General features: G+C 46.5%; 1 protein-coding gene and 1 long non-coding RNA gene across 4 annotated transcripts in view; one reads left to right on the forward strand and one right to left on the reverse strand.

Moving 5' to 3' along the window:
• The window catches only part of LOC114213751 (uncharacterized), a 32128-nt gene extending 14894 nt beyond the window's left edge, over nucleotides 1-17234 (forward strand). For both annotated transcript variants that reach the window (XR_003610268.2, XR_003610267.2), the window contains 2 exons: nucleotides 12957-13195; nucleotides 16601-17234. This is a non-coding gene — a long non-coding RNA (uncharacterized LOC114213751). The remainder of the gene's footprint in view (nucleotides 1-12956; nucleotides 13196-16600) is intronic.
• BLTP2 (bridge-like lipid transfer protein family member 2) overlaps nucleotides 1-24411 on the reverse strand; it is a 28859-nt gene extending 4448 nt beyond the window's left edge. For both annotated transcript variants that reach the window (XM_028109014.1, XM_028109015.1), the window contains exons 1-31: nucleotides 24319-24411; nucleotides 23363-23486; nucleotides 22792-22841; nucleotides 22350-22497; nucleotides 22054-22172; nucleotides 21761-21821; nucleotides 21384-21573; nucleotides 20679-20802; nucleotides 20427-20551; nucleotides 20120-20187; nucleotides 19862-20007; nucleotides 18306-18424; nucleotides 18048-18211; nucleotides 17427-17685; nucleotides 16693-16898; nucleotides 13646-14738; nucleotides 13030-13221; nucleotides 12698-12900; nucleotides 12431-12549; nucleotides 12090-12310; nucleotides 11401-11591; nucleotides 11173-11272; nucleotides 10833-11035; nucleotides 9288-9582; nucleotides 6295-6452; nucleotides 5809-6015; nucleotides 1824-1923; nucleotides 1437-1619; nucleotides 949-1070; nucleotides 303-458; nucleotides 96-217 (exon numbers count right to left, since the gene is read on the reverse strand). In XM_028109014.1, the coding sequence (XP_027964815.1) occupies nucleotides 96-217; nucleotides 303-458; nucleotides 949-1070; nucleotides 1437-1619; nucleotides 1824-1923; nucleotides 5809-6015; nucleotides 6295-6452; nucleotides 9288-9582; nucleotides 10833-11035; nucleotides 11173-11272; nucleotides 11401-11591; nucleotides 12090-12310; nucleotides 12431-12549; nucleotides 12698-12900; nucleotides 13030-13221; nucleotides 13646-14738; nucleotides 16693-16898; nucleotides 17427-17685; nucleotides 18048-18211; nucleotides 18306-18424; nucleotides 19862-20007; nucleotides 20120-20187; nucleotides 20427-20551; nucleotides 20679-20802; nucleotides 21384-21573; nucleotides 21761-21821; nucleotides 22054-22172; nucleotides 22350-22497; nucleotides 22792-22841; nucleotides 23363-23486; nucleotides 24319-24386 (5636 nt within the window). In that variant the 5' untranslated portion in view covers nucleotides 24387-24411. The remainder of the gene's footprint in view (nucleotides 1-95; nucleotides 218-302; nucleotides 459-948; nucleotides 1071-1436; nucleotides 1620-1823; nucleotides 1924-5808; nucleotides 6016-6294; nucleotides 6453-9287; nucleotides 9583-10832; nucleotides 11036-11172; nucleotides 11273-11400; nucleotides 11592-12089; nucleotides 12311-12430; nucleotides 12550-12697; nucleotides 12901-13029; nucleotides 13222-13645; nucleotides 14739-16692; nucleotides 16899-17426; nucleotides 17686-18047; nucleotides 18212-18305; nucleotides 18425-19861; nucleotides 20008-20119; nucleotides 20188-20426; nucleotides 20552-20678; nucleotides 20803-21383; nucleotides 21574-21760; nucleotides 21822-22053; nucleotides 22173-22349; nucleotides 22498-22791; nucleotides 22842-23362; nucleotides 23487-24318) is intronic.
• Nucleotides 24412-25141: the final 730 nt, after the last annotated feature.

A 25141-nucleotide genomic window follows, 5' to 3' on the forward strand; every position in this document is an offset into this window, starting at 1 on the left:
CACACTAGACCTAAAGACTGTCATAACATGGACAAGGAAGAGAAATCAACCCTAGCTGGTGCACTGGAAAAGGCAGAGAAAGAATGCTGTGGCACCTGATGAGGATATTAAGCTCTTCGCTTTCTAGCTGTAGACTGGCCTTCTCCTGGTTTAGCTGCAACTGAAGCTTTTGGTTCAGGTCAAGCAGGTTCTCGTTCTTGCTGTCATCCTGCAAAGACTAGGAAGCCAGGGCAGGAGAAACTGAGAGGAGATCTTCCTTGTCCTAGGAGAACACCCTCTCCTCAGACTGCCCTGGTAACTACCTTCATGATAGAATATATCTGCTTTTCCAGCTGCCGTATCTGAGCCACATGCTGCCGCACAGCCTCCTGCAAATGTAATATGCTGCTGCGCTGTTCCTCAGGATTGCTAGAGATCTCAAGCTGGAACCTCACCCGCTGCTTCTTCTCACTGTGCTCCTGAATGAATGGAAAAGGAAATGAACAAGATTTTTTAATAGACAAGTCTTGCAGTAAAGTGAAACAGAGAAAGTAACAAGGAATATGGATCTCTTCTGGAAAGCTTACCTGTGTCTGTCACCATTAGTAGCAAGTGTAAGAGGCAGGCCCATGCAGAAGTAGCAAAGATTTCACAGTAAGCCAGTCCCACAGGGTAGGGATGGAGGTGATAGTGGGGACTAGTTACTGTTTTTAGAGGTATCAAAGTAACTGAGTAGAGAACTGACTAAGAAAAACAACCAAGTAAACAAGTTCTACAGTCTCTGGAACACTCAGACCTTTCCTAGATAAGTGAAATTTCAATGGCTCCTATTGACTAACAGAGGATATAACCAAACACAAGGTCCTTTTTCAGTTTGAAGCATGGCTTTTCTTACTAGACCCCAAATAAAGCACAAGGTCTGTGGGTTCCTGTGAGGCTTACTGGCATTCTATAAGGGCCCATGCTCACCTTCCGCTTAGGTTCTACGTGGAGCAGCAGGTTATTGACAATGTCCAGGATCATGGCATACTGAGCCGGGTTGGTGGAGATTTCCAGCTCATGATGAATAAGGGTAAAGGTATCCACAGCCCCTATGTAATTGTTAGCAGGCAAGTAAGAAACTCAAGGTTCTCTCTAAATATCTACCCCACCTTCTAACCTATATTTGGAACCATTCCTGTTAGTTAACCCCATAGAAACAGATTAGTGAGAGATGCTCATGGGAGAAGTATGTTTGCTTATTTTAGAATCAAATAATACCCATTCATCCCAGTTCCCTCCAAGAATACAATTTATTCTCTTATAGCAGAACTTACATAATGCAGAGCAAAGTGAAACCATTAATGCCAGTACACAGTGGGACTTCTAATAACACTACTGACTCAAAAGCACTAAGAAAGTAACTACTTTCACACGTTCCCTAGTCCCCTTCTAAAAGCCTTTCAAGCCCTGAATACCTTCCTGTTTCTTTAGGAGATCTTCCTTTTCCTGGTTCTCATGGACCTCAGGTGGTTTAATCTGAGTTGCCAGCTCAGGATCAATGTCATGGCTGTAACTAATATAGTACATTCGGCAGCTACAGCGTGAAATGATCCGCTGGACTTGTTGAGCTTGTTGCGCCTCAGCTGGCTGGTTCCAATCTGGGAAGAGAGATAAGAGACATTCTCAATAGAGGTATTGTAAGAGCCTTCCGGCTACGTGTGATGTCTAGGGAACTCCAGACACTTGTTTTCAACCTAGCCTAACAAAAAATGGTCCTACTCCAGCATATGTTAATCTTAAGAGTATGTAAGAAAATGCACATCTGCTCCTAACCACATGATGTGGAATAAGGGAAAGCTGACCTGTGGTGGTGGTAACCATGCCTCCTACTGCCTGGCCGCTCTCCATCAGCTCCTGCACAGAATCCAGACTACGCTGCCGGTGCTCCTCGATATTCTTTACCTGAAGACAGAGATACAGGTACCTTTAACTCCTGGACAACTGGGTCACAGATCTCTATGATGCAAGTAGTTATACTTACTATCCAAACTTCCACTGCCTGCAATAGCTTGAGGGATCTCCCAGGGTAGAAGACATATATGACTCTCTTCTGGCCCAAACCACCCAAATTCTCCAAAGCCAAATGAGTTACATGCACATTTGCCAGACCTGCAGGCCTGAGGCCAGAAAAGCAAGCTAGATTAAAAATAGAATTACTATACGATCCAGCAATTCCACTTCGGGATATATACCCAAAAGAACTGAAAACAGGGTCTTGAAGAGATATGTATACCCATGTTCATATGGCATTATTCACAAGAGCTAAAATATGGAAGCAACCCAAATATCCATTGGTAGATGAATGAATAAGCAATATATAGTATATATATATATATAGACAATGGAATTCACTCTTAAAAAGGAAGATGTGGGGGCGCCTGGGTGGCTCAGTCGGTTAAGCGGCTGCCTTTGCCTCAGGTCATAATCCCAGGGTCCTGGGATCGAGCCCCGTGTCGGGCTCCCTGCTCGGCGGGGAGCCTGCTTCTCCCTCTCCCTCTGCCTGCCTCTCTGCCTACTTGTTCTCTCTCTGTATCTCTCTGCCAAATAAATAAAATCTTAAAAAAAAAAAAAAAAAGATGCGGGGCGCCTGGGTGACTCAGTCGTTAAGTGTCTGCCTTTGGCTCAGGTCATGATCCCAGGGTCCTGGGACCGAGCCTGCATCGGGCTCCCTGCTCGGCGGGAAGCCTGCTTCTCCTTCTCCCACTCCCCCTGCTTGTGTTCCCTCTCTCATTGTCTCTCTCTGTCAAATAAATAAATCTAAAAAAAAAAAAGGAAGATGCTAGGGGCGCCTGGGTGGCTCAGTTGGTTAAGCATGACTTGATTTTGGCTCAGGTCATGATCTCAGGGTTGTGGGATAAAGCCCTGCATCGGGCTCTGCATTGTATGCAGAGCATGCTTAAGATTCTCTCTCTTTCCCTCTCCCTTTCTCCCTCTCCTTCCCTCTCTTAAAAAAAAAAAAAAAAGATACAACACAGATAAACCTTGAAGAGATTATAGAAAGTGAAATAAGCCAGTCACAAAAAGACAAATGCTATATGATTCCATTTATATGAGGTACTTAAGAATTGTCAAAATTGTAGAGACAAAGTACAATGGTGGTTGTCAAGGAGTGGAAAGGGAAGGTGGGGAGTTATTGTTTAATGGGTACAATTTCAGTTTCACAAGATGAAGAGTCATGGAGATGGATGGTAGTGATGAACAACATTATGAATGTATTTAATACCACTGAACTTTACACTTAAAAATGGTTAAAACGGGGTGTCTGGGTGGCTCAGTCGGCTAAGTGTCTGCCTTCGGCTCAGGTCATGATCCCAGGGTCCTGGGATCGAGGCCCGCATCAGGCTCCCTGCTCAGCTGGGAGCCTGCTTCTCCCTCTCCCACTCCCCCTGCTTGTGTTCCCTCCCTCACTGTGTCTCTCTCTCTGTCAAATAAATAAAATCTTTAAAAAAAAAATGGTTAAAACAGTAAATTTTATATGTATTTTACCACATTAAAAAAAAACTGGGAAAAAATCAAATCATGTTAAGCACAAAAAATTTCATCAAAACCAATGAGCTTTCCCACCCACTTTGATATTCATGTGTTTGTATTCTTGCTGTTTTCTGTCTTCAATCACTCTGACACTGTTGCTATGAGGTAACGGGAATGAATTCTTTTGACTCTCTGCTAAGCTGAAGTCAAAATGGGTAATAGGATGAGTGATATGGGAAGACCATAAGCAAATCTGCCAAGTCACAAAAAAATTCATAAGAAAGGCAAGATCAAAGTCCCAACTCAGTGAAGGAAACCATAAGCCAAACGAAAAGGCAACCTACCAAATGGGAGAAGATATTTGCAAATGATTCGTAAGGAACTCCTACAACTCAACACCAAAAAAACACTAATCCAATTTAAAAATGGGCAGAGGACCTGAGTAGATATTTTTCTAAAAAAGACATTCAGATGGCTAACAGAAACACAGAAAGATGCTCAACATCACTGATCAACAGGGTAATGCAAATCAAAACCACTTCACACCAAAATGGCTAGTATCAGGGCTCCTGGGTGGCTCAGTTGGTTAAGCATCCGACTGTTGGTTTCAGCTCAGGTCATGATTTCAGGGTTGTGGGACTGAGCCCCACATCAGGGTCGGCACTCAGCACGGAGTCTGCTCAAGATTCTCTCTCCCTCTGCCCCTACCCATGCACAGGCAAGCACAAGCAGACTTTCTCCCTCTCAAATAAATAAAATCTTAAAAGAAAAAAAAAAAAAGTCCCTCCCATCTAAGCCAAAAACATTCTATTCTAATGCTAATATCACAGCCTGAGGGGGGGAAAAAAGGTTCACATGCAAAAGAAGGCCTGCCTAAGAGAAGCAGAGACCCAGAAAATGCTAGAGAGATCTTGCATAGCTCATCCTGCCCACCTCTGCCTGAGTAGTTAATATCTTCTGTGCCTACCTCCCGAGACTACTGGTAAAGAACATGGCTTGCCTGAACCACAGCTATAATATGATATATTACATGACCTCATATTACCAACAACCTGACCCTTACTTGGCCTGACTGATTAAATGATTACCTTGGATATAATTACACCTGAGGTTGCTTGGATTGAGCCCTACGGTTGTTGAAGTAAGAAGTATCAAGTAGGGAAGAGGGATTAGTTTTTCCCCATGGAGTATGATGGCAAATGAAGTTATTATATTGGTGCTTAACAGATGTAGCTGGATCCAGTAACTCATTTGGGTGTACCATGCCCTGCACAATGTGGACACCTCACACCTGTGCAAGTAGTAACAATGCAGAATACTGGCTAGGTATCTTATAAACTATTAGAGCTCCCAATAATTATGATATTATATCCTAGAAATTATAATGCAAATTGTTTTACTAAGCTGAAAAGAAAATCTACAGCCTGGTCCCTGCCAACTGCTCACAATTTCACCATCTAACAAAACATTATCTTGACACACATTTAGACCTCCCCTCACATAACTTTTTTAAAATGGTATGATTATTTTTCATCTAAATGAAGCTTTGTATTTTTCAAAGCACTCTCTCATTAATCCTTTCAATAATCTTGTGAGGGGAGAAGTATTAACTCAATTTTACAAATAACAGTGACTCGCTCAAGGGCTCATGGCTACTATAATAGCAAAGGTGGCATCTGACTCCTAGACAAGCAACCTTGCTATTCAGCCATACTGCTTTGCTGAAATAACCAATCAACCATCTTCATAAGAGAAATCAGAGAAAGGGCAGATAGAGAATTTATCTCAAGTTCTCAAACTTACTGCCTGTTTTCTTGGCTGCCCACTGATTAGTGTGATTTATTAGCAGGGGTCAGCAATCTTCTCAAAAGTAAAAAAGTTCCAACCCACTTTATTCTAGTGCTGGGAATTGAGAATTTCCTTTGCAATGAAAAAGAATAGCAAGAGGGACGCCTAGATGGCTCAGTTGGTTGAGCGTCTGCCTTCAGCTCAGGTCATGATCCCAGGGTCCTGGGATTGAGTCCCACATCAGGCTCCTTGCTCAGCGGGGAGCCTGCTGCTCCCTCTGCTCATTCTCTCTCTGACAAATAAATAAAATCTTAAAAAAAAAAAGGAAAAAGAATAGCAAGAGATTTAAAAAAAAGGCACTATGTGCTCAGAGACTGCCTACAATTCCTACATTCAAGGTGTTACCACCTTCATTATTCTAAGCTGGTAGCAACAGGTACTATCCGGAATCTTGCGAGTAGTCTGCCAGAAGGAGCCAAATATGGAAAACTGGGACTATAATGGGCCTTCCCAGTCCCACTGACTAACCTCTAACCAGAGCTGTCGGCCATCCTGCTCAGTGGGGCTGCTTTCAGTGGTGGCAAAGTACTGCATGCCATCCAGTAGGCAAGTCCAGGATGTCTTCTGCTTCAACGTGTCACCATACCAGGCTGGATGGTGTTGGCACTGCAGCAGCTGAGCTTTGGCAGCTGACACAATGACACAGCCTTCTGTCTCTGCTCCACGAAGAACCATCTATACCACAGAAAGAAGCAGAATCACAGCACAAGGGCCAGCAGGGAAGGTGAGAAGGTCAGTGAAAGGATTGTACCAATGACTACAGCTGGGTCTAATTCTGGCTTACTGAGTGAATGCTATGGTTTTAGACATGAAAGTGATTATCCTGGATACCTGCTGGAAGGAACAATTTTTTGAGGCTCTGTCTGCTCATTCTTATCTGGTGGTGGGAGAAGGTGAACAAACCCATATTATGATCTAGCCCAATGTTGGGGTGCTCTGGTAAAGAGAAGTTACCTGGCAGTTAACCAGCTCAATAAGGCAGTTTCGGTTATATATGTCATCCGTCTGGCAGGCAGCAATGCCACACAACTGGTCACTCACACCTGACTCCTCTTCTGTGAACACTACAAACCTATCTGTCTCTTCAATCAGCTTCTGCAACATGTAGGCACCTGTCAGAGAAACAGAAGTGGGAAAAAGTCATAATCTCAAAGGGATAGGGAACACATCTAGGGTCAAACTGATTTTCCTTCAATTTCTCTAGAACACATTCTCCTATCTACAATTCCAGCTCACCCACTCCACCCCTTGATCCCTGAGGGAAAAATAACGGTTGTTATTTTATTTTCCCTTCAATTTAACAGGAGAAATAGATTCCCAAAAGAAACTTAGAAATGCTATATAAGGGACTGCCTTCGGCTAAGGTCATGATCCCAGGGTCCTGGGATTGAGCCCCGCATCGGGCTCCTTGCTCAGCAGAGAGCCTGCTTCTCCCTCTCCCTTTGCTTGCCTGCCGCTCCCCCCACCCCCACCCCGGCTTGTGCTTTCTCTCTCTTTCTCTCTGTCAAATAAATAAAATCTTAAAAAAAAAAAATACTAGCAGCATTTTTTTCTCTTAGGTATATCAACCTCTGAATTATTCTAGGATCTTTATTCTCCTCATTTTCTTCCTTATATTTTTCACTTCACATTATCTTAAATGTTTGTTGACCACTCCTTTCCCCCATGAAACCACTCCCTTGCCATCAGTGCCACTGTGTTCTCATAGTTCTGCTTCCTTTGATTATGCCTCTAAATTCTTTTCTCCCAGGTCTTAGAAAATAAGTATCTCCTAAGGTCTATCCTAAGCATGTTCCCCTCTCTTCCTCTCTCTTCTAATGAGTTTGTCTAACAGTGTGTTATGTTTAATAGCAGCCTCCAGAATCAGACTCGTCTGGCTGTATTTAAGATCCTATCTCTGCCAGTTTCTTGATTGTGACCTTTGGCAGCTTGCTTTAACCTGTGTCTCGGTTTCCTTGTCTGTAAAATAACAATAACTGTCTCATAAGGTTGTTGAGAGCATTTAATGCAACAACATATAGAAGTATTTTGCAGAGTACCTGCCACACAGTAAGCAACTATTATCTCCTTGGCCTTACCTCTTAGCTCTATGCTGAAACTCCCAAAATCTTCAGCTCTAGTACTAAGCTTTTAGATCTCATCTCCAGCTGTTAGACATTACCTAGATGTGCTACTTGTTTCACACATTTCATATGCAAAGTAACATTTCTATCTATCCCCTCATTTCCATTCCCACTGCCTCTACCAAGTTCAGGCCCCCATTACATGTTGGGACGCCATAATAGTTTCCTTATCTGTCCCTCCACCAACAGTTTCTTCCTCTCCAGTCCTCCTCCAAAGCACTGCCAGATTTATCTTACTAAAAATTAAGTCTAATGATGACACATCCCTATTCAAAAGCCTTCTCAGTAGTTCACACTGTCTACAGAGTAAGAACCAAAACCTCCTTAGCCTTGTATGAAAGACCTTTAATGGTCCATGTGCAGCTTTCCTTCCCAGGATCATCCCTCGCCCCTCATCTTAGCTACTCTTTATGCCAACTGAAACAGACTGTTTGCTCTCCTTTCAATATACTGAGCTTTACCAATTCTACTCCTATTCAGGATACTCCCTCTGCCTTGAATGCCCTTCCTCCCCATTTCCACAAGTTCAAATCATATTAAGCCTTCAAAGTCCAGCTTAAATGCTACTTCATCAATAAACCTTTCCCTGATTGCACTCCCTCTTTCACTCCAGTCAAGAACTCCCATATGGGGTGCCTGGGTGGCTCAGTTAGGCTCAGTTGTTAAGCATCTGCCTTCGGCTCAGGTCATGATCCCGGGGTCTTGGGATTGAACCCTACATTGGGCTCCCTGCTCTGTGGGAGGCCTGCTTCTCTCTCTCCACTCCCCCTGCTTGTGTTCCCTCTCTTGCTGTGTCTCTGTCAAATAAATAAATAAAATCTTATAAAAAAAATAACTCCCATATACTTTCATTTCTCACTTGTGACATACGTCACTTTTCACCTTGTTCTTAAACTCACCATGAACTTGCATTCCTCTGTACTTACTATTCCCTCTCCCTAAAATGCCCTCTCCCTTCTCCTTGACTGTTGAACTCTTACTCATCTTTTAAGACCCATCTCAACTATCTTTTCTGGGAAGCCTTTCTAGACTTCCCTATGCTGACTTACTTTCTTCTTGAACATCCTTACAAAGCATTTTCATAATGAAATAATAATTTACATGTCTACCTACTAGTTTCTGAGCTTTCCCTCATCTTTATATCCCTAATGTCTAGGGTTATGTCTGGCACATTATAAATCCTCTATAAGCTAAAACGAATCTATGAATGAGTGGTTGAGTGAAGAAACTAACTAATCTTAGCTCATCCAGAGATGATAAACTAGTTGTTGCGGCAAGTAGACTTTCATTTTATCTCTCTCACTGAACCCAGCACAGTGCTTTGTGCCTGCTCAGTACTCAATATTTGTTGACCGAACAAATTCATTAAACCACAAAACGATTCTTTAATCCCTTCTTTCCCTTATTCATCCTGTTTTGACCTATCACTCCTTCATGATCCTCTTCTCTTGGCCACAGGATCACACCCTTTAAATGCCTATATCATTGCCATGTAAGACTAAGGTGCTGGGGCTCCTGGGTGGCTCAATTGGATAACCGTCTGCCTTCAGCTCAGCTCATGATCCCAGGGTCCTGGGACTGAGTCCTGCATCAGGCTCCCTGCTTGGAGCCTGCTTCTCCCTCTCCCTTTGCCCCTCCCCTCAGCTCCTGCACACACTCTCTCTCAAATAAATAAATAAATAAAATCTTTAAAAAAAAAAGACTGAGGTGGCCTAATATGGAAAAACAATAGTTTTCATCTCTACATCTAGATGGAACATCTGTGATTTAGTCCTTTCCATTTCCTGTCCAATCCCCTATGAAGTCTCATCTCCCCTAGCTTACCTCCTGATGACCCCTTATCAGGCTGTCCACTAAAGCTGGGAGTGTTGACGGGAGGTGGGGCTGGGGCACTGGTCAGAACATTCTGCTTTGGCTTTTTAGCTGGCATCTGGGGTTCAATCTTTAACCCCTTCAGGGCCTCAGTAGAGAGATTACGTTTGAGTACTGCTGCCTTTTTATAGCCATCATATAAACCAAAGGCAATGTCCCGATTGGTGGTTGTCCAGGAAGCCCGTAAATCTACCAAGTGCAGCTGGTGTGTATGAAAGGCAGGATCCCCAACTCGAGTAGAGAGCTCCTAAGAAACAGGTAAAGAACCACAGGTAGCATGGAAATTCCCAGTTTCTCCTGGACCACAAATGTAGAGACAAGAAAACAAACTTGTTGAATAAGCAATCTATTCTTGGAGCACCTGGATGGCTCAGTCGGTTAAGTGTCTGCCTTCGGCTCAGGTCATGATCCCAGGGTCCTGGGATTGAGTCCCACATTGGACTCCCTGCTCGGCGGGGAGTCTGCTTCTCCCTCTCCCTCTGCTCCTCCTCCTGCTCATACTCTCATTCTCTCTCTCTCAAATAAATAAATATATATATAAAAAAAAGATTCTCTCTCTCCCTCTCCTTCTGTCCCTCCCCCCCACCTAAAAAGGAACAAAAAAATCTGTTCTGGGAGAGCTAAGACGACCCTGGAGAAAGAAAAACTAAGTGGTCTTAATGTGTGCATTAGACTACACTCAGACTATATCCACTATATTTTAAACGGTTCAGAAAATTTCAACATATGGGTCGCCTAGCTATCTCAGTCGGTAGAGCATGTGACTCTTGATCTCAGGGTTGTGAGTCTAACCCCACCTTGGGCATGGAGCCTACTTAATTAAAAAAAAAGAACAAAAAAACATTTCAACATAAAATCTTTCCTTAATTAGGGGGAAAAAAACACCAAATAAGGTGCTTGGAAAAAAGTTTTAACTGTTTCCTAAAAGGCAAGAGACTACCTTTAGAAGGAGAGGGAGAAAAGGAATTTTCAAAAAGAGGCACACTGATACAGCTGATAGTGAATTCATCATACGGTAATGATACATATGCTTGGAATATAGTTAGAAACGTTACCTGGACCTTAGCCTGAAACCTGCTATGGACTGAATTGTTCCCCCAACCAAACTTCCTATGTTGAGACCGTAATCCCCAATGTGATAATATTTGGAGATGTGGCCCTTAGGAGGTAATGAGGTTTATATGAGGTCATGAGGGTGGGGCCCTTATGAAGGGATTAGTGCCCTTATAAGAAGAGACACCAGAGAGCAGCTCCCTCTCTCTTTTCCTGCCTTGTGAGGACACAGCAAAGGCAACTGTCTACAAGCCAGGAAAGAGCCCTCACTGGAATCTGACTAGCCTGGCAACCTGATCTTAGACTTCCCAGCCTCCAGAACTATGAGAAATAAATTTCTGTTGTTTAAGCCACACATTCTTTGGTATTCTGTTATGATAGCCCAAGCAACCAAGACACCTACTGATACAAATAAGGCAGTAAAGAGACTGTGTCAGGCAGTACCTCCTCAGCCGTGCGATTGCTATGCCGCTGGTAGGTGAGGGAGGACAGGCTCAGTAGGTGGGTCTTTGTTACCAAGGGATCAAGGCAGTGATCAGCATTTTCTTCAGTGGGCGAAGCCATCAGGTGAACAGTCACCTGACTTAGGTCACTAACCATCTGGGTCACACTCCAGTCAGAGATGAGGCGCCGCATCACTGTGCCCGCTGAGAAAAGGAGGCATACAGAGCCCATGCAGGCCAGTACAGAAGAACAGCGTGGGACAGAAAGAAGGACGAGAAATGAGAAGGGCAAAGAGGGCAAGGATCAGGCTAGGCGAAATGAAGGCAGTCTTTGAACCTACCTTGAGGTATAAGCCGCTGAGTTCCCCTAGTAAAGACATGGCCCTGACTGCACTCAATCTGGACGCCCCGTTGCTGGGCGAATGAGGCCCAGTAATGCACCTGGCAACAAGAGAGCATTAACACTGAACAGAGAATGGCATCAGAGAGATGATTAAGATAAGAAAAAAGGAGAACACTAGAGAAGGGGAAGAGAACTAAAGATGTCAGCAGGGATGTCAGAGCCTGACCTGCAGCTGGGGAAAAAGTGCAGTATAGGAAAGCTGCTTGTAGTGCTGGCCAAGTTTCTTCTTGCTAGGTTTCAGGTTATTGAAGAGCTTTCCCCTACAGATAGGCCTTGTGACACTAGTCCAAGTTGCCCAGAAGTTTTGCATCCAGCGCAGGGTACTACTATATAACAGAATCCGGGGCTGGGATATTGCTGTAAAAGACAAGATAAACATTTCCTACCTGGGATTAAAACAGAGATGAAGCTAAATCCATCCCTAGCTTCAGCTTTTAGAAGTTTAAAAACCCAAGCAGCATTCAGCCTCAACTCAATATCCCCAACGCCCTTTCCTTTTAAAGATCTAAGCTTTGGGGGCACCTGGGTGGCTCGGATGGTTAAGCATCTACCTTTGGCTCAAGTCATGATCTCTAGGTCCTGGGATCGATCCCCCATCTGGCTTCCTGCTCAGTGGGGAATCTGCTTCTCCCTCTCCCTCTCCCCCTGCTTGTGCTGTCTCCCTCTCCCAAATGAATAAATAAAATCTTAAAAAAATCTAACCTTTGTGTTCACCAACGGTTTCTCCAAAAAAGGTCCTAATCCAAATCTGCCCTTGCTTTCCCTATCCCCTCCCCAGAGGGTCAGGTTGAAGTCCTCAGTGTTTAAGCCCATCCTCCCAACCCTTCCTCCCGTTGCCCCAGACCCAAGCCTCACTCCCACTGTGCCGGGTCAGATCCATCTTGATGGAGAGATTGAGGTTCTCAGACCGGAATGCCCGGTAGGAGTCATGGAGCTGGCCCAAGGGCACCTCAGGCAGAAACTCTGGGGCCCGCAGAGTGACACTGTGGTGATCATGGGGGTTTCCATGGCATAGCCACTGCAGGTCCAGTGTCATGCAGAGGTCAGGCAGGTGAAGGAAGCAGCAGTCATCATACCTGTCTCAGAAGAGAGTCCCAGCTCTCAGTGCCCTGGTCACTTGCAACCCCCTGGCTCTTCCCCTCTCCCCCCACCCAAATCCCTCACCGTGTTGAGGCCCCACCCATCACTCCACTCACTTAGAAGCTGTTCTCACGTTGACATCCAAGTCACCTTTGAACACAAACTGACCAGGTTTCCAGTGAAAAGACAGGTGGCTCCACTCCCAGTGCATATTTTCTGTTGTGTTGTACGGGTCCTATAACCAACCCCAACAGCTCGGTGAGATCTGGATAAGAGTATCACCCAAATCTCCCAAATGAGTACCGTTCTCTCTTCCCCCATGTGCTATACAAGCCCCAACCATACCATCCTAATAAGAAAACAACTCCTCTGGAGCCCCTCACCTCAGTAGCCAGCTGGTGCAGATTTGCCTGTTCAATGTCCATGTGCCAGTCCCCATGGAACAGAAGACGGCTCTTATCCCACCAGGGCAAGGGGGGGCTGGGGTCAGCTGAGGGCTTGGTCAAGAGGTCCACAGACTGGCTAATCAGTGTCCAGGCTGGATCCCAGCAAGGGCCCCATACCACTGTGTACTGAAAGATTTCCGCTAGGACAGAGGAGCGAAGGATACAGCTTGTTACACAACTTCTCTCTTCACTCCAGAAGGCCTCAGCTCCTCTCCCATCCCAGCCATCACCACGTCCCTCAGCCAAACCGACTGCCCTCCTCTACTCACAGCGGAAGTCGTGATAGAACTTGAGTGGGGGCATGTTCCTCTCTACTGCCACATTACCCCATGGAAGCCCCAAGTGCAAGATCTGACGCCGCCGGGAGCAAGGCTGACCACTCTGCTCGGTGCCCACAAGTCGACCCATCAGCCGCCAGTCACGTATCTCGAACAGGTACCGGGGATAATCTCTTATCCGGACTGTTATTACAGGGAGGATATACGCTATTTAGAGGACTGTCTCAACATTCTCAAGCATTTTCTCCCCTGCCACAACTTTTACCCATCTATTTAACAAGATCAACTGAGAGAACAAGAGCTGGCAGTTGGGAGAAAAGCTGGAAAAGGGCGTGGGGACACTGAGCAGACAGTGAGGGTAATAACACCGAGATGCAAGAGGCACACTAACCCTGAAGATGACTGTGTTAGTTGTCCTTTATGTTAGCCAAGCAGTTTCAGGGTGAAATTCAGGAACAAAGAAAGGAAGAGCCCACCCATCCCACTCCACCCATCCAAAAACCACTACCGTTCCCAATATAACTGAGCTCCTCAGCAGTCACTCAGAGAGCTTTCTAGAGCTCTGAGGGCAAACACCACACTCTGCAAATAAGGAAGGGCTACTTACCCAAAAATGTCTTAACACTGCACTTGAGCATACGACACCACTGAATGACAAGATCTATTCCCTCGGCAGGAAAAGGGCTGCCTGGATCAAGCTCTTGAACTTGCTCTACTACACGCTCAGGGCCATGGAAGGAGGCATCTGCCAGAGCTACCAGCTCTAGTCCTGCCAGGCTCCAAGTGAGCAGTGCCCGGCGCATAGGTGTGTTGCCATAGAGACGACGGGAGCGCTGAATGTAGATTTCAATGTTTTTATGTTCCAAAGAGGCATAGAGCTCCTCAATTTTACGGGCTGGCAATAACTCCCCGTGTTGCTTCCGAAGGGCAGCCACCTTGGCATCCAGCAGCTGCAGCCTTTTGGCACTCTCCTTACTTTCATCCTTCATCAGTTCATAGTTATCACGAAGTTTCACCTCAAAAACGTCATCCAGGAAAACCCATGAGAAGTGCTGAACCTTCAAGAGTAGATCAGGTGGGAGTGGGGCAGGGCTTGCAGAAGCCTGAGCATGAGTTCCTCGATGCAGCCCCTTCAGCCATTTCTGAACTCCCACAGCCTCATCCAGAGTTCGAGAGAAATCATACTGATAAGGAAACTCCACTGAGACTGAGCCCAGGGAGAGGAGCCAAACACGGTTCCGGAGGGTCTGCAGCACAGGGAAAGGGTTCCGGTGCAGGATCATCTCCTCCAGTTCAGGCAGCAGCTGTACCTCCACCTCCTTGAAGCTGAAGATGCTATTGCCATCAAAGCCAGCAGCCAGCTCTGGGCAGTAAGCCTGCAGTGAACCCCCATGCCGGGTCAGCGACACGCTCTCCGCAGCCAGGGTAATGAACTTGTCCTCAGCTACAAAAGCTGTCAGCTTAGCTGTGCTCACCTCTAGCGTCAGATTTAGTAGCCGCTTTGGGGGAGATGGCTCAGGGAGAAGGTCTTTGGGTTCAGACGCAGTCACTGGAGGCTCTAGTGCAAGGAGTGGAACAGACTCGGGAAACAGAGTGGCTCTTAGTAGGTCTCGGCAATGCAGGGTAGCCAGGATGTGCTGGTATAGGTACATGTGATCTGGGGGGCTCCAAAGTAAGGTGAGCCCTGTACCACATTGAACCTTCAGGGAGCAAGAAAAAGGGATCTGTCAATCATAATATCCCAAAACAGGAGAAATGGCTGGGATTATTATTACACACGCACACCTGGGTCAAGAACCATCTCCACTCAGAACCATTTCCTGAGCAACTACATCAATTACTCCCTTGCCTTGTTCCCCTTCGTATGAATATACTGAGCTAACAGTTCTTATATGTCAGTGCACTTACACTTTTGAGTTCTCAACTGGATTCTAGATTGTCCGAGAGTATAGGCCGTGAGTGTTGATTCTTTAATATCTACCATAGGACATGCAGTGTATACGGCACATACTTAGTAAGTCACTTGGCTTTTTGTTTCTGTGAGTTATCTGTCTATAATAGCCACACTCTGTATAATAACCACTGCAACAATCAATTTGAAAATGTTTTATGCTGGGGCACCTGGGTGGCTCTGTCATTAAGTGTCTGCCTTTGGCTCAGGTCATGATCCCAGGGTCCTGGGATCGAGCCCCACATCGGGCTCCCCACTCAGCGGGAAGCCTGCTTCTCCCTCTCCCACTCCCCCTGCTTGTGTTCCCTCTCTCGCTGCGTCAAATAAGTAAATAAATCTTAAAAAAAAAAAAGAAAAGAAAATGTTTTATGCAGGGCGCCTGGGTAGCTCAGTCAGTTAAGCATCTGCCTTCGGCTCAGGTCATGATCCCAGGGTCCTGGGATCGAGCCCTGCATTGAGTTCCCTGCTCAGCGGGGAGTCTACTTCTCCCTCTGCCCCTCACCCCACTCGTGCTCTCTATCTCAAATAAATAAATAAAATCTTAAAAAAATTTTTTTCATGCAATGATTGCATCTTAATTTTATTTTAAAGATTTTATTTATTCATTTTAGGCAGGAGAGAGGCTGTGTGCAAGTGGGGATGGGCAGAGGAAGAGGGAGAAAACACCTGAAGAAGAGTTCACACTGAGCACAAAGCCTGACATGGGGCTCGATCCCACAACTGTGAGATCACAACCTGAGCAGAAACCAAGAATTGGACACTCAACCAACGGAGCCACCCAGGAGCCCCTTGACTTAATTCTTAAGTATAAAAAGGACTGACCACACAAGTCAATACAGCAATTGACTTATATGAAAATATGCCTCAAAGAAAGGAGTTCTTGTAAGCTTAAAAAACAAAGTCAATTCTGAATAGTTAAGCAGAGAAAATTTAAATTCCAGAACAGAAAAATGCCTTTGAGTTCCAACCTCTGAAAAGGCAACTCCTCCTTCTAAACGAAGCTGAAGTCTGAGAATTAGAAAGCTTTACCACTCCTTCCTAAGAGCATTCCATATTCACCTGATACCCTGAGGAGAAAGATCTTGGAAAGCCTCTTAAAACTTGCCGGTGCCTCCATCTTCAGATCCCTTCCAACCTTTTATTTTTTTAAAGACTCTATTTTTAAGATGTCTCTACACCCAACGTGGGGCTTGAACTTACAACCGCAAGATAAGAGTCGCATACTCCACCAACTGAGCCAGCCAGGCACCCCTCCCTTCCAGCCTTTTAATGAGCTGAGTACTTCAGCGAAATAACACCAGATCATGATCTTTAAAAAAAAAAATCCCTTATTTTTCAGAGACATGCACTGAAATATTTACAGTTGAAATTGTATGTCCTGGTATATGTCTGCTTCAAAATAATCTGGGAGCGGGCAGCAGGGCAACTGGTGGGTATACAGCTGAAATAAGTTGGTAATAAGTGGTAATTACTGAAGCTGGGTATGGATACATACAATTTCATATATTCTCTCTAGTTCTGTGTATATTTTATGTTTCATAATAAAGAGTTAAAAATGTACAGAAGAAGCCAGGACAAAAAGAATAATACAAGGTGTCATGTTTCTCACAGATGAGTTTCACGACAGACTCAGAAGACTGGGAAATGCTCTTCAGCCTAGAGAAAAACCAACCTGACTCCACCTCCCCCCACAGAAGCATTACCTCCAGAGAGCGGATGCTGCTGTGATAGGTAATGGAGACCATGGAGAGGCTGAGCACGGGAGTGGGGATGTCAGGAGCCTTGCAGCAGGGCTGCATCTTCTCTGTGACTGACTTCACCAGGGCAAGCACAAGTCCCTGGACACCCACAGTGGAAGTTTCAGCACTTCCCAGGACAGTCAGCGTGTCCAGTCGGACCTCGGAAGCACCTAACATCCAGAAACCACGTTAGCATTGGTTCTCAGCTCTCAAACGGCAACTTCAGCCTTCACTCTTTCTTACTCATTCCCTTCACTCTAGTTTTCTTTATTCCCTATACCTCCCTAAGTTCATTCCTCATGTTTCAGGGAAATTTTTCCTTTCCTATCTTACTGTACTTAAATCTGAAAAAGCCAAAGAAGCTTCCTAACTCCTACAAAGTGCCCAGAGATATATCAGTTACTCTCCAGAATTAACACATAAGGAAATAAAAAACTATGCATGTCACAATTTCTAGATCAACTATCAAGGCTTTTTTTTTTTAAATAAATCTTGCTTAATACTTAGTATCTTCTATTAGCCTTTAAAAAATTTCAAGAAACCCAACAGTTATGTAAGACCTTCCAGCACCTCATGCCTTTAATTTAGAAAAAGGCCAAATAATCACCTTCATTAAATGAGAAGGAGCAGACTGAACCAGCATAATCTGCTTAGATTACAAACTACTCACTTAGGTATAGACTCCCTGTCCCACTTACCAACCAGGGCAGAAAGGGTGAACAAATTCATGTCCTCCACCTTCAAGTCCACCTTCCACAGTAATGACACAGATTCCCCAAATGAAGATTCTCTAGCAACAGCTGACTTCCCAGATTGTGTGTCCATCAAGGATAAAATGCGAGAGAGACATTGGGCACAGGTATCTGATGCTTCTACCTGCAGTCCACGGATGGTACAATCAAGAAAGAGGGTATCCGACTGGGTACTAGACAGGCCCAAAGGCTGGTTATAGCTACCCTAGAAAAGAAGAGAGAGCCCCATTAGAAGCATGTAGAACACACAGTTCTGTAACACCCTGATGCATCTTTTTTTTTTTAAAGATTTTATTTATTTATTTGAGAGAGAGAGAATGAGAGTGGGAGCATGAGAGGGGAGAGGGTCAGAGGAAGAAGCAGACTCCCTGCCAAGCAGGGAGCCCGACGTGGGACTCGATCCCGGGACTCCAGGATCATGACCTGAGCCGAAGGCAGTCGATTAACCAACTGAGCCACCCAGGCGCCCTGATGCATCATCTTCTGCCAAAAAAGGTGATCCATACTCTAAAGCATGGCAGGGGAAAGAAACTGTATGGGCCCCTGTTCCCCAAAGTCCCCACCTACCTGTAGTGTGAAGGAGTCCAGGACAAGTGCTTCACCCCAAACATGCATATTGGGTGGGTGGGGTGCCCGCTGAATGTGGGAGTCACTGCCCACCCGCCAGCAGAGATGGTCCACAGTTAGGACACCCCGCTGATGGATACTTTGTGGCCTCAAGTGCTGGTAATCTGAACAAAGAAGGTAGGAGAGAGTTCTATGGAGCCACTGTAGCCATCAATTGGGCCTGGCTTCACTTATTCCTTTTCCATCCCATAGTCTTACCTAGAGAGATGGAATTGAATCCCAAGGCAAAGGGTGGTGTATCACCAAGCTGAATGGAAACGTTGACATTGGAGATGGAGGTGCTAAAGATGATGGGAGCCAGGATTTGGGGGAAGGTTCTGCATAGGGACAAGACATCATTGTTTGATAAGGAAAGAACTGCGGCTTCCTGTTATGGAAAAGATACCTGAAGCTCTCAAAAGTCAGGGTGAGTCTTGTTGTGATTCTTAGGATGGAATGCAACTAGAAAATAAAAGACCAAACTCATAAGTTTGCTATTCCCAATGGTAAACTGCAGGAATGCAAGAAAGATATTAGGTTGAACCATATGAGACTGCCATTTCATAGGTCAAATATAAATGTCAAATATGAACATCAGTATGTCACATGTTTCAACCTAATACAACCAAGGAGAAAGATTTTATTTATTTGTCACAGAAAGGGGGGGGGAGAGGGAGGGAGAGAGGGAGAGGGAGAGAGGGAGAGAGGGAGAGGGAGAGAGAGAGAGAGAGAGAGAGAGAGAGAGAGAGAGAGAGAGGAGAGGGAGAAAGGGAGAGAGAGGGAGAGAGGGGGAGAGAGAGAGAGAGAGAGAGAGAGAGAGAGAGAGAGAGAGAGAGGGAGAGGGAGGGGGAGAGGGGGAGAGAGAGAGAGAGACAGAGAGAGAGAGAGAGAGAGAGCGAGCGCACACAAGCAGGGGAAGCAGCAGGCTCCCCACTGAGCAGGGAGCCCAATGCGGGACTCGATCCCAGCACCCTGGGATCATGGCGTGAGCCGAAGGCAGACACTTAACCAACTGAGCCACCCAGCTGTCCCTGCTTCCAAGCCATTAACCTTAAGTTCTCTATGCAACACAATGCAGAGAGAGATGACACTGTTGACAGGACATATCACCTTATAATCTTAGGCAGACAAGATTGTAGATCATTTAAATTCAGTGACGCAATTGTTTATTTTGTATAATAAGGCACTGTGCTGGGCACTAAAGACTTAAGAACAAAAACGACTTCATCCTATTGTCAAAGAATCTAGTTTAATGCTGAAGATATGTAAAATAGCAGTGCTATCAGGGCACCTGGGTGGCTCAGTAAGTTAAGCGTCTAACTCCTGATTTCAGCTCAGGTCATCACCTCAGGGTGGTGGGATCAAGCCCCTGCTTGGGATTCTCTCTCCCCCTCTCCTTCTGCCCCTCCTCCCACTGCTCCCATGCTTGCTCTCTTTCTCAAAAAATAAAAATAAATGAAACAGAATTGCTACTGAAGTAATCAAATATGTATTTAACACAATATGCCGCTTTAAAGATTTTATTTATTTGAGAGAGAGAATGAGAGAGAGAGAGAGAGCATGAGAGGGGGAGGGTCAGAGGGAGAAGCAGACTTCCCGCTGAGCAGGGAGCCCAATGTGGGACTCGATTCTGGGACTCCAGGATCATGACCTGAGCGGAAGGCAGTCACTTAACCAACTGAGCCACCCAGGTGCCCCATACAATATGCCACTTTAGATCAAAAGAATCTGAGAACCCCCCTGATAAGATAGTGGCTAAAAAAGAGGACACTGACCTTTTCCTTCTTTGCTTAAAACCAGATGAACTAGACTCTTGGGTCTCCAATGCTAGCAGGTGCAGCCACTGAGCGAATTCCTGGTGCCGGTAATGAACGATACATGTGTTCAAGACCACAGAGGCTGAGAGGTCAATGGTGGTCACCTGGAAATGACACCAGAACTGCGGGCTCAGGTTTTAGCCCAGTAGCTCACAATGCAATGATACAGGGGAGAGCAGAGAAAGGAATGAGGTCTTGGGATCACAGTCAACACACCTGCACACTAGCCTTGAGGGAGTTGAGACAGACAATGCGCTGGCGGCTCTGGGACAGCAACAACCCATCTGTGAGGGCAAAGAGCAGATCAGAGAAGAACACTGGGGAAAACAACAGGTAAAACTAGGAGAGGGTCAGAGACAGGCAAGCAGATGAATAGACTGTCACCAAAACTCCTGAGTTGGGGCTTTTTTCTCTCAGTATGTTCCCTCTCCCCATCCCCAGCTACACTGATATTAAGAAGGCCAACTGGGGCATGGGGGAAAGGGAGGGTCTAGTCCTCTCGGTACCAACATCCCCCAGGAACCTTTCAGTAGGAGTTCAGTGCTCATCTGTGCCATATCAGAGTTTGCTGTGAAGCTTCGAAGAGGCAGCTGATCCTCATCACGGTGGTACAGGAAATGTAGCAGCTTCAGCGTCCAGTTCAGGTGCCTGGACCAGAGACAGACTCTGGCTCAGAAATACATGGAATGTTGTTCTCACTCCCTTTCTCCCCACAGACAAGCTCAGTGCAGTGCAGCTACTAGGCTGGTTATAGAGAGCCCAGCATATTGCTCACCTCTTTTGACTATTCATGGACAGCACCACACTTGTAATCTCCATTTTCACCTTGACCTGATCTGGCAGCTGCTGAAGGAGGTACAGGCCAGGCAGAGTTGGCTCAGCCCAGTTCTCTGTCACCTCTGAAAACATGAATGAATAACACAAGAGCCATCAATCCCTAACACACTCAAGTCTCCCAAAATGCCCCATCCTCTTTGGCCAAATCTTCCCACATAAGTAGGCTAACCAAAGGCCCAATCCTAGGCCACAAGGCAAGTATCCCAGAGATCCAGGCACCCGCTGTACTTCCTTCCCCGGAATTTAAAAAACAGTATGGGGAGCAGGTTGATATAATGCAAAGAATATGGACTTTAGGACAAAATAATTTACACCCCATTTTTACAAATGACTAGCTCTATGACCTCAGTCAAGTCACCTATCTGCTCTTCTTGGCTTCAGTTTCCTCATTTGTGATATGCTGAGAATTTAGTGAGAGCCAATACAGAAAACTCGTACTACAAGTCTAATTCATGATAATTACCCACTAAATGTTAGTTCTTTCCCTCACCACAAGTAAACGCCCGATTTCTTTGAGCTATCCTCAGAGTCAAAGGTCATGCTAAATAAATCACACCGAAATTGAGACCACTATTTGTATGTAATTCCAGAATAATCAGAGAACAGCACAGAAAGCCAAGAAGCTTACTGACCAGGGCTTTACCTGGACAAGGAACAGGTTTGGGTGCCAGGCTTGGGCCTGGGCGTAGCAGCTGACTATGGAAAAGGCCCTCGTGCAGTTCCGCATGGAGTGTCCACATACCCACAGTGATCGACTTCAGTTGCCGACTGCTGATGCCCACCTCTAGACACAACTTTAGGGCCAGTGAGAGCTCCGCAAGGCAGGTATCCTCCTGCAGGAAGGATAAGCCTCTAAGGCGTTAAGATATAGGGAGTCTAGGAGTTTTGGGTCAAAATGCAGTGGTCTAGAACACCACCTTGACAGAACCCCCCGTAAGAATACAGAATCTAGAACATAAGCTCCTTCATATCTTATGCCCAGAAGGACACAAGGCATCTAAATGACCACAGCATACTCACCAACTGGCCACTCTTTAGGACTTTGCTGTTGATCTGATTTAGGCTCACCTCACATTTCAGCCTGGGAAAGGAAAAAAATTAAGGGCACTTGGCGCCTTTCCTCACCATTTAACTTCAGTCAAGCTTTATTGGCTAAAAGGAACAAGGCAAACAGAAGTGCCTAATCCTAGCCTCTCCTCAAATTGCTACAGAATGAGAACTTGACAGCTTTATAAAACCCTGACATCCATCCACGCTGAAACAACTATAAGGCAAGAATGGGACTACCAGACCCTCTTTTACCCAGTGATTACCTTTTCTCATCACTATCCAAAAGAAAGCTGCTTTCTCTGATCTGAATGTGCCACAAAGACTCGGAAGTAGCCACCTTGAGAACCATGATGTTTATAGAATCTACATGAACGGAGAACAGCTAGAAAGAAGCAGCAAAAATAGTCATTAATATCAAGGCACTGCCTTTCCTTTCCAGTAGAGAAAGAATCAGAGGCAGCTCTTGGTATTATATTCTCAAAACAGTAGAAAAATCCACCCATCACTCTACAGCCAGCCATCCCTACTACAGTCCAGGAAAGTGGGAGAAGTATCTCACCTGACAGAAGATCTTCAGTAAGGAAGGACTGAAGGACAGTTCCTTTTGATGCACCCCAGTGCTCTGGGAAAATGGGGCAAATAGGCCAGACACCTTCTGTAGGTCCGTTCTGATACGCACTTCTCCAAAGCACAATGCCACATAGCGTCTGCCCAGAAGAGAGACCTCACTGTCGTCAGGTCCAGCCCTTTCCTAGCAGTCTCCTCCCCTCCCCAACATTCACTCTCTGATCCTCCCTAAAAATGTAGCTCAAATCATGGAGAACAGTCTCATAGTAGTTATCAATTTCTGTGTCACAAAATAATAGCTTCCAGGCTAACCGGGAGACATCAGCAAAACCCCAGTCCCCTCCTTGGGCTGTGAGGCCTCTGCAGAATATCATTCTGCAAACCCCAATCCCAAAATATTCCCCAAGGGAAGAGTGAGGATGTAGGGTACTCACGGCAGATCATGGCTAAGGAGTTTGCTGGAAATCCACAGGCTATCAATTTCCTAAAACAGTGTGGAAAAGAGCTTTGTACACTAGCTTCGAGGTAAGCCATGAGCAGCTTGACAGCCAGGAAAGGTTCTAAGAAGAGGAGGAAGTGCTATAGCCTTTCCACTAAATATTCTCCACTCCGTTTCCACCAACTTCTCTCCTCAGCACTATATCCTGCTCCTCACAATGACATTGGTTGAACTTGCTCAGTATTTCTCTTTTATGGATATGTTACTATTTCTCCTCTTAAATTAGAACAGTAAGCTCTTCTATTTCCTGTTATCTTTTTTTCTGTGCTTAGTTCTGTATCTTTCTTATTGTACCCTGAACACTCTGTGCCTTATAAGCATTTTTAACTCAACAACTTGCATCAATCCCAGTGTTTCCAAACTAACTCTAAAATCATCTTGGCAAAGAGGTGACAAGGCTGGGCTAACGAGGAAAGCCACCCAGAATTTTAGGAAAAAAAATAAAAAGTTAAAATTTAGCTGAGTCCACCCACACACACATACCTAGGGAGTTCCCCAAGACTCACCACTGTTTGCTGGTGCTGCTGAAACTTAAGGCTGACATTCTGGATCCAAAAAAAGGAGCCAATCTTTAGCTCTGCCTGCAGCTTCCGCTGACACCACTTGGTGGCCAACCGGACCACAAACCACCTGCAGAAAAATCCCTGTGAGTTCATAGGACCCTCTCTCAATTTTGGCTTTCCTCACCCCTTCCTGGTCCTAGAAGGCCTTGCAAAAAGGTTATGTCCTAAAGCTGAATCTTCTGGGCAACTCTTCGGTTTCCCAAAACAACACTCTGTCACATACACTCAGCCACAAAGATCAAGACCCTAGCCCTGGAGTGTCCCCTCCACCCAAATGAAATCAGACAAACTACAGTCCACCTAAGTTGGGGACAAAGAAAGCAATCCTTCCAATCCTTAGGAACCCCAGATGAAGAAAGAGGCCCAAAGGGGAGTCGAAATACAAGCAGCCGTGTCAGATGTGCCATCACACACTCCCCCACAGGGTCTCTTTCTCCGCCCTCCAGACAGGTGTCAGCAAGAAGGCACCGTGGGATCACACCCGGCTGGCTCAAACGCCGCTCTCCCCTGGGCTGCCAGACCTGTTCCGGCTCCTAGGGCGAGGCTGCAGGTGCCCTCTGCGCTCGGTGAAAGGGACACTCAGGGGCGAAAGGAGGGGGAAAGGGAGGCCACCAAGCCGGGCCCCTCTTCACACACACACCTATTCAACTCCCAGCCTCAGCATCTGCTCAGGCCTCGCCCGCTCCCTCAGGGCCCCCTACTCCCAGTTTCTCGGTGCCAGATCGGACCGTACGCCCCTGCTCAAGCCTCCGCGGCCCCCTCGGGCCCTCCCTCTCCGCCGCCCGCGCACCTTCCCCTCCAGCCCCCTTCCCCTCCCGCGCGCCTTTGCAGCGCGCGCCCCCCTCCTCAGTCTCTCTTCCTTCCCCAGCCCCCGCCCGCTGTAGCCGGGATCCCCTCACCGGCCTAAGAAGAGGGCGCTGAGGGCAACCAAAAGCAAGGCCAACAGCGCAGAGAAGAACAGGGGCATTCCGGCCCCAGCCCGGCCTGGCTCCGGCCCCCGCCCTGCCGGCCCCCCCCCCCACGCCGGCTCCGCTCTGCGCCGCCGCGGGCGGACCAGCCGCACGCGCAGGAAGAGCGCTGGACAAGGAAGCGTTGGCGCGTGCACCCCGCCCCCCACAGCCCGCCAGCCAGCCAGCTGTCTCCCTGCTCCACTCCTCCCAGCGCCAGCGATCCGGCAGGGCCGATCAGCTGCCTGCGCGAAGTACAGGCGTGGCTCCAGAGGAGACCGGGGAGGGGGGAGGGGGGAGGGGGGAGGGGGCGGACCTCGCGCCGACTGACACTCACGCCCCGCCCCTGGACCCACCCTTCCGCACCCGGAAATGCGGAGCCTGGGGCTTGCAGGAGACCTGAGTCCTGAGCCCGTCCCCAGGCTGGCAACAGACTTGGCTTTCTCATTTCAGTGGCGGAGCTCCACTGCCAAAGCACTTTTCCAGGGTGGTTACAGAGTCCGCTTGGCCACTTAGGGTCCGGACTGAGGGTACTGCGGAAGTTTCACCCCTAGGTCATACGAAGTAGCTGTCCTATCTTACTCAAGAGCCTCGCCTGAAAATCACTGAGGAAAGCAAGAATTTAAAGACATCAGTTAGAATTCACACCTCATTCCACCTACAAAGGAATGAGTTTTTCATTCATTTTACCGTTTGAATACTGTTCTAGTCAATATGTACTGACCTACTGTGTGAGCACGCAATTTTCTGGACACTTCGTTGGACAAGTTTTCAG

The sequence above is a fragment of the Eumetopias jubatus genome, unplaced genomic scaffold (assembly GCF_037043125.1).
Source record: "Eumetopias jubatus isolate StellerSeaLion01/CBP00866 unplaced genomic scaffold, mEumJub1_p1.0 scaffold_10, whole genome shotgun sequence".
NCBI classification, from domain to species: domain Eukaryota; kingdom Metazoa; phylum Chordata; class Mammalia; order Carnivora; family Otariidae; genus Eumetopias; species Eumetopias jubatus.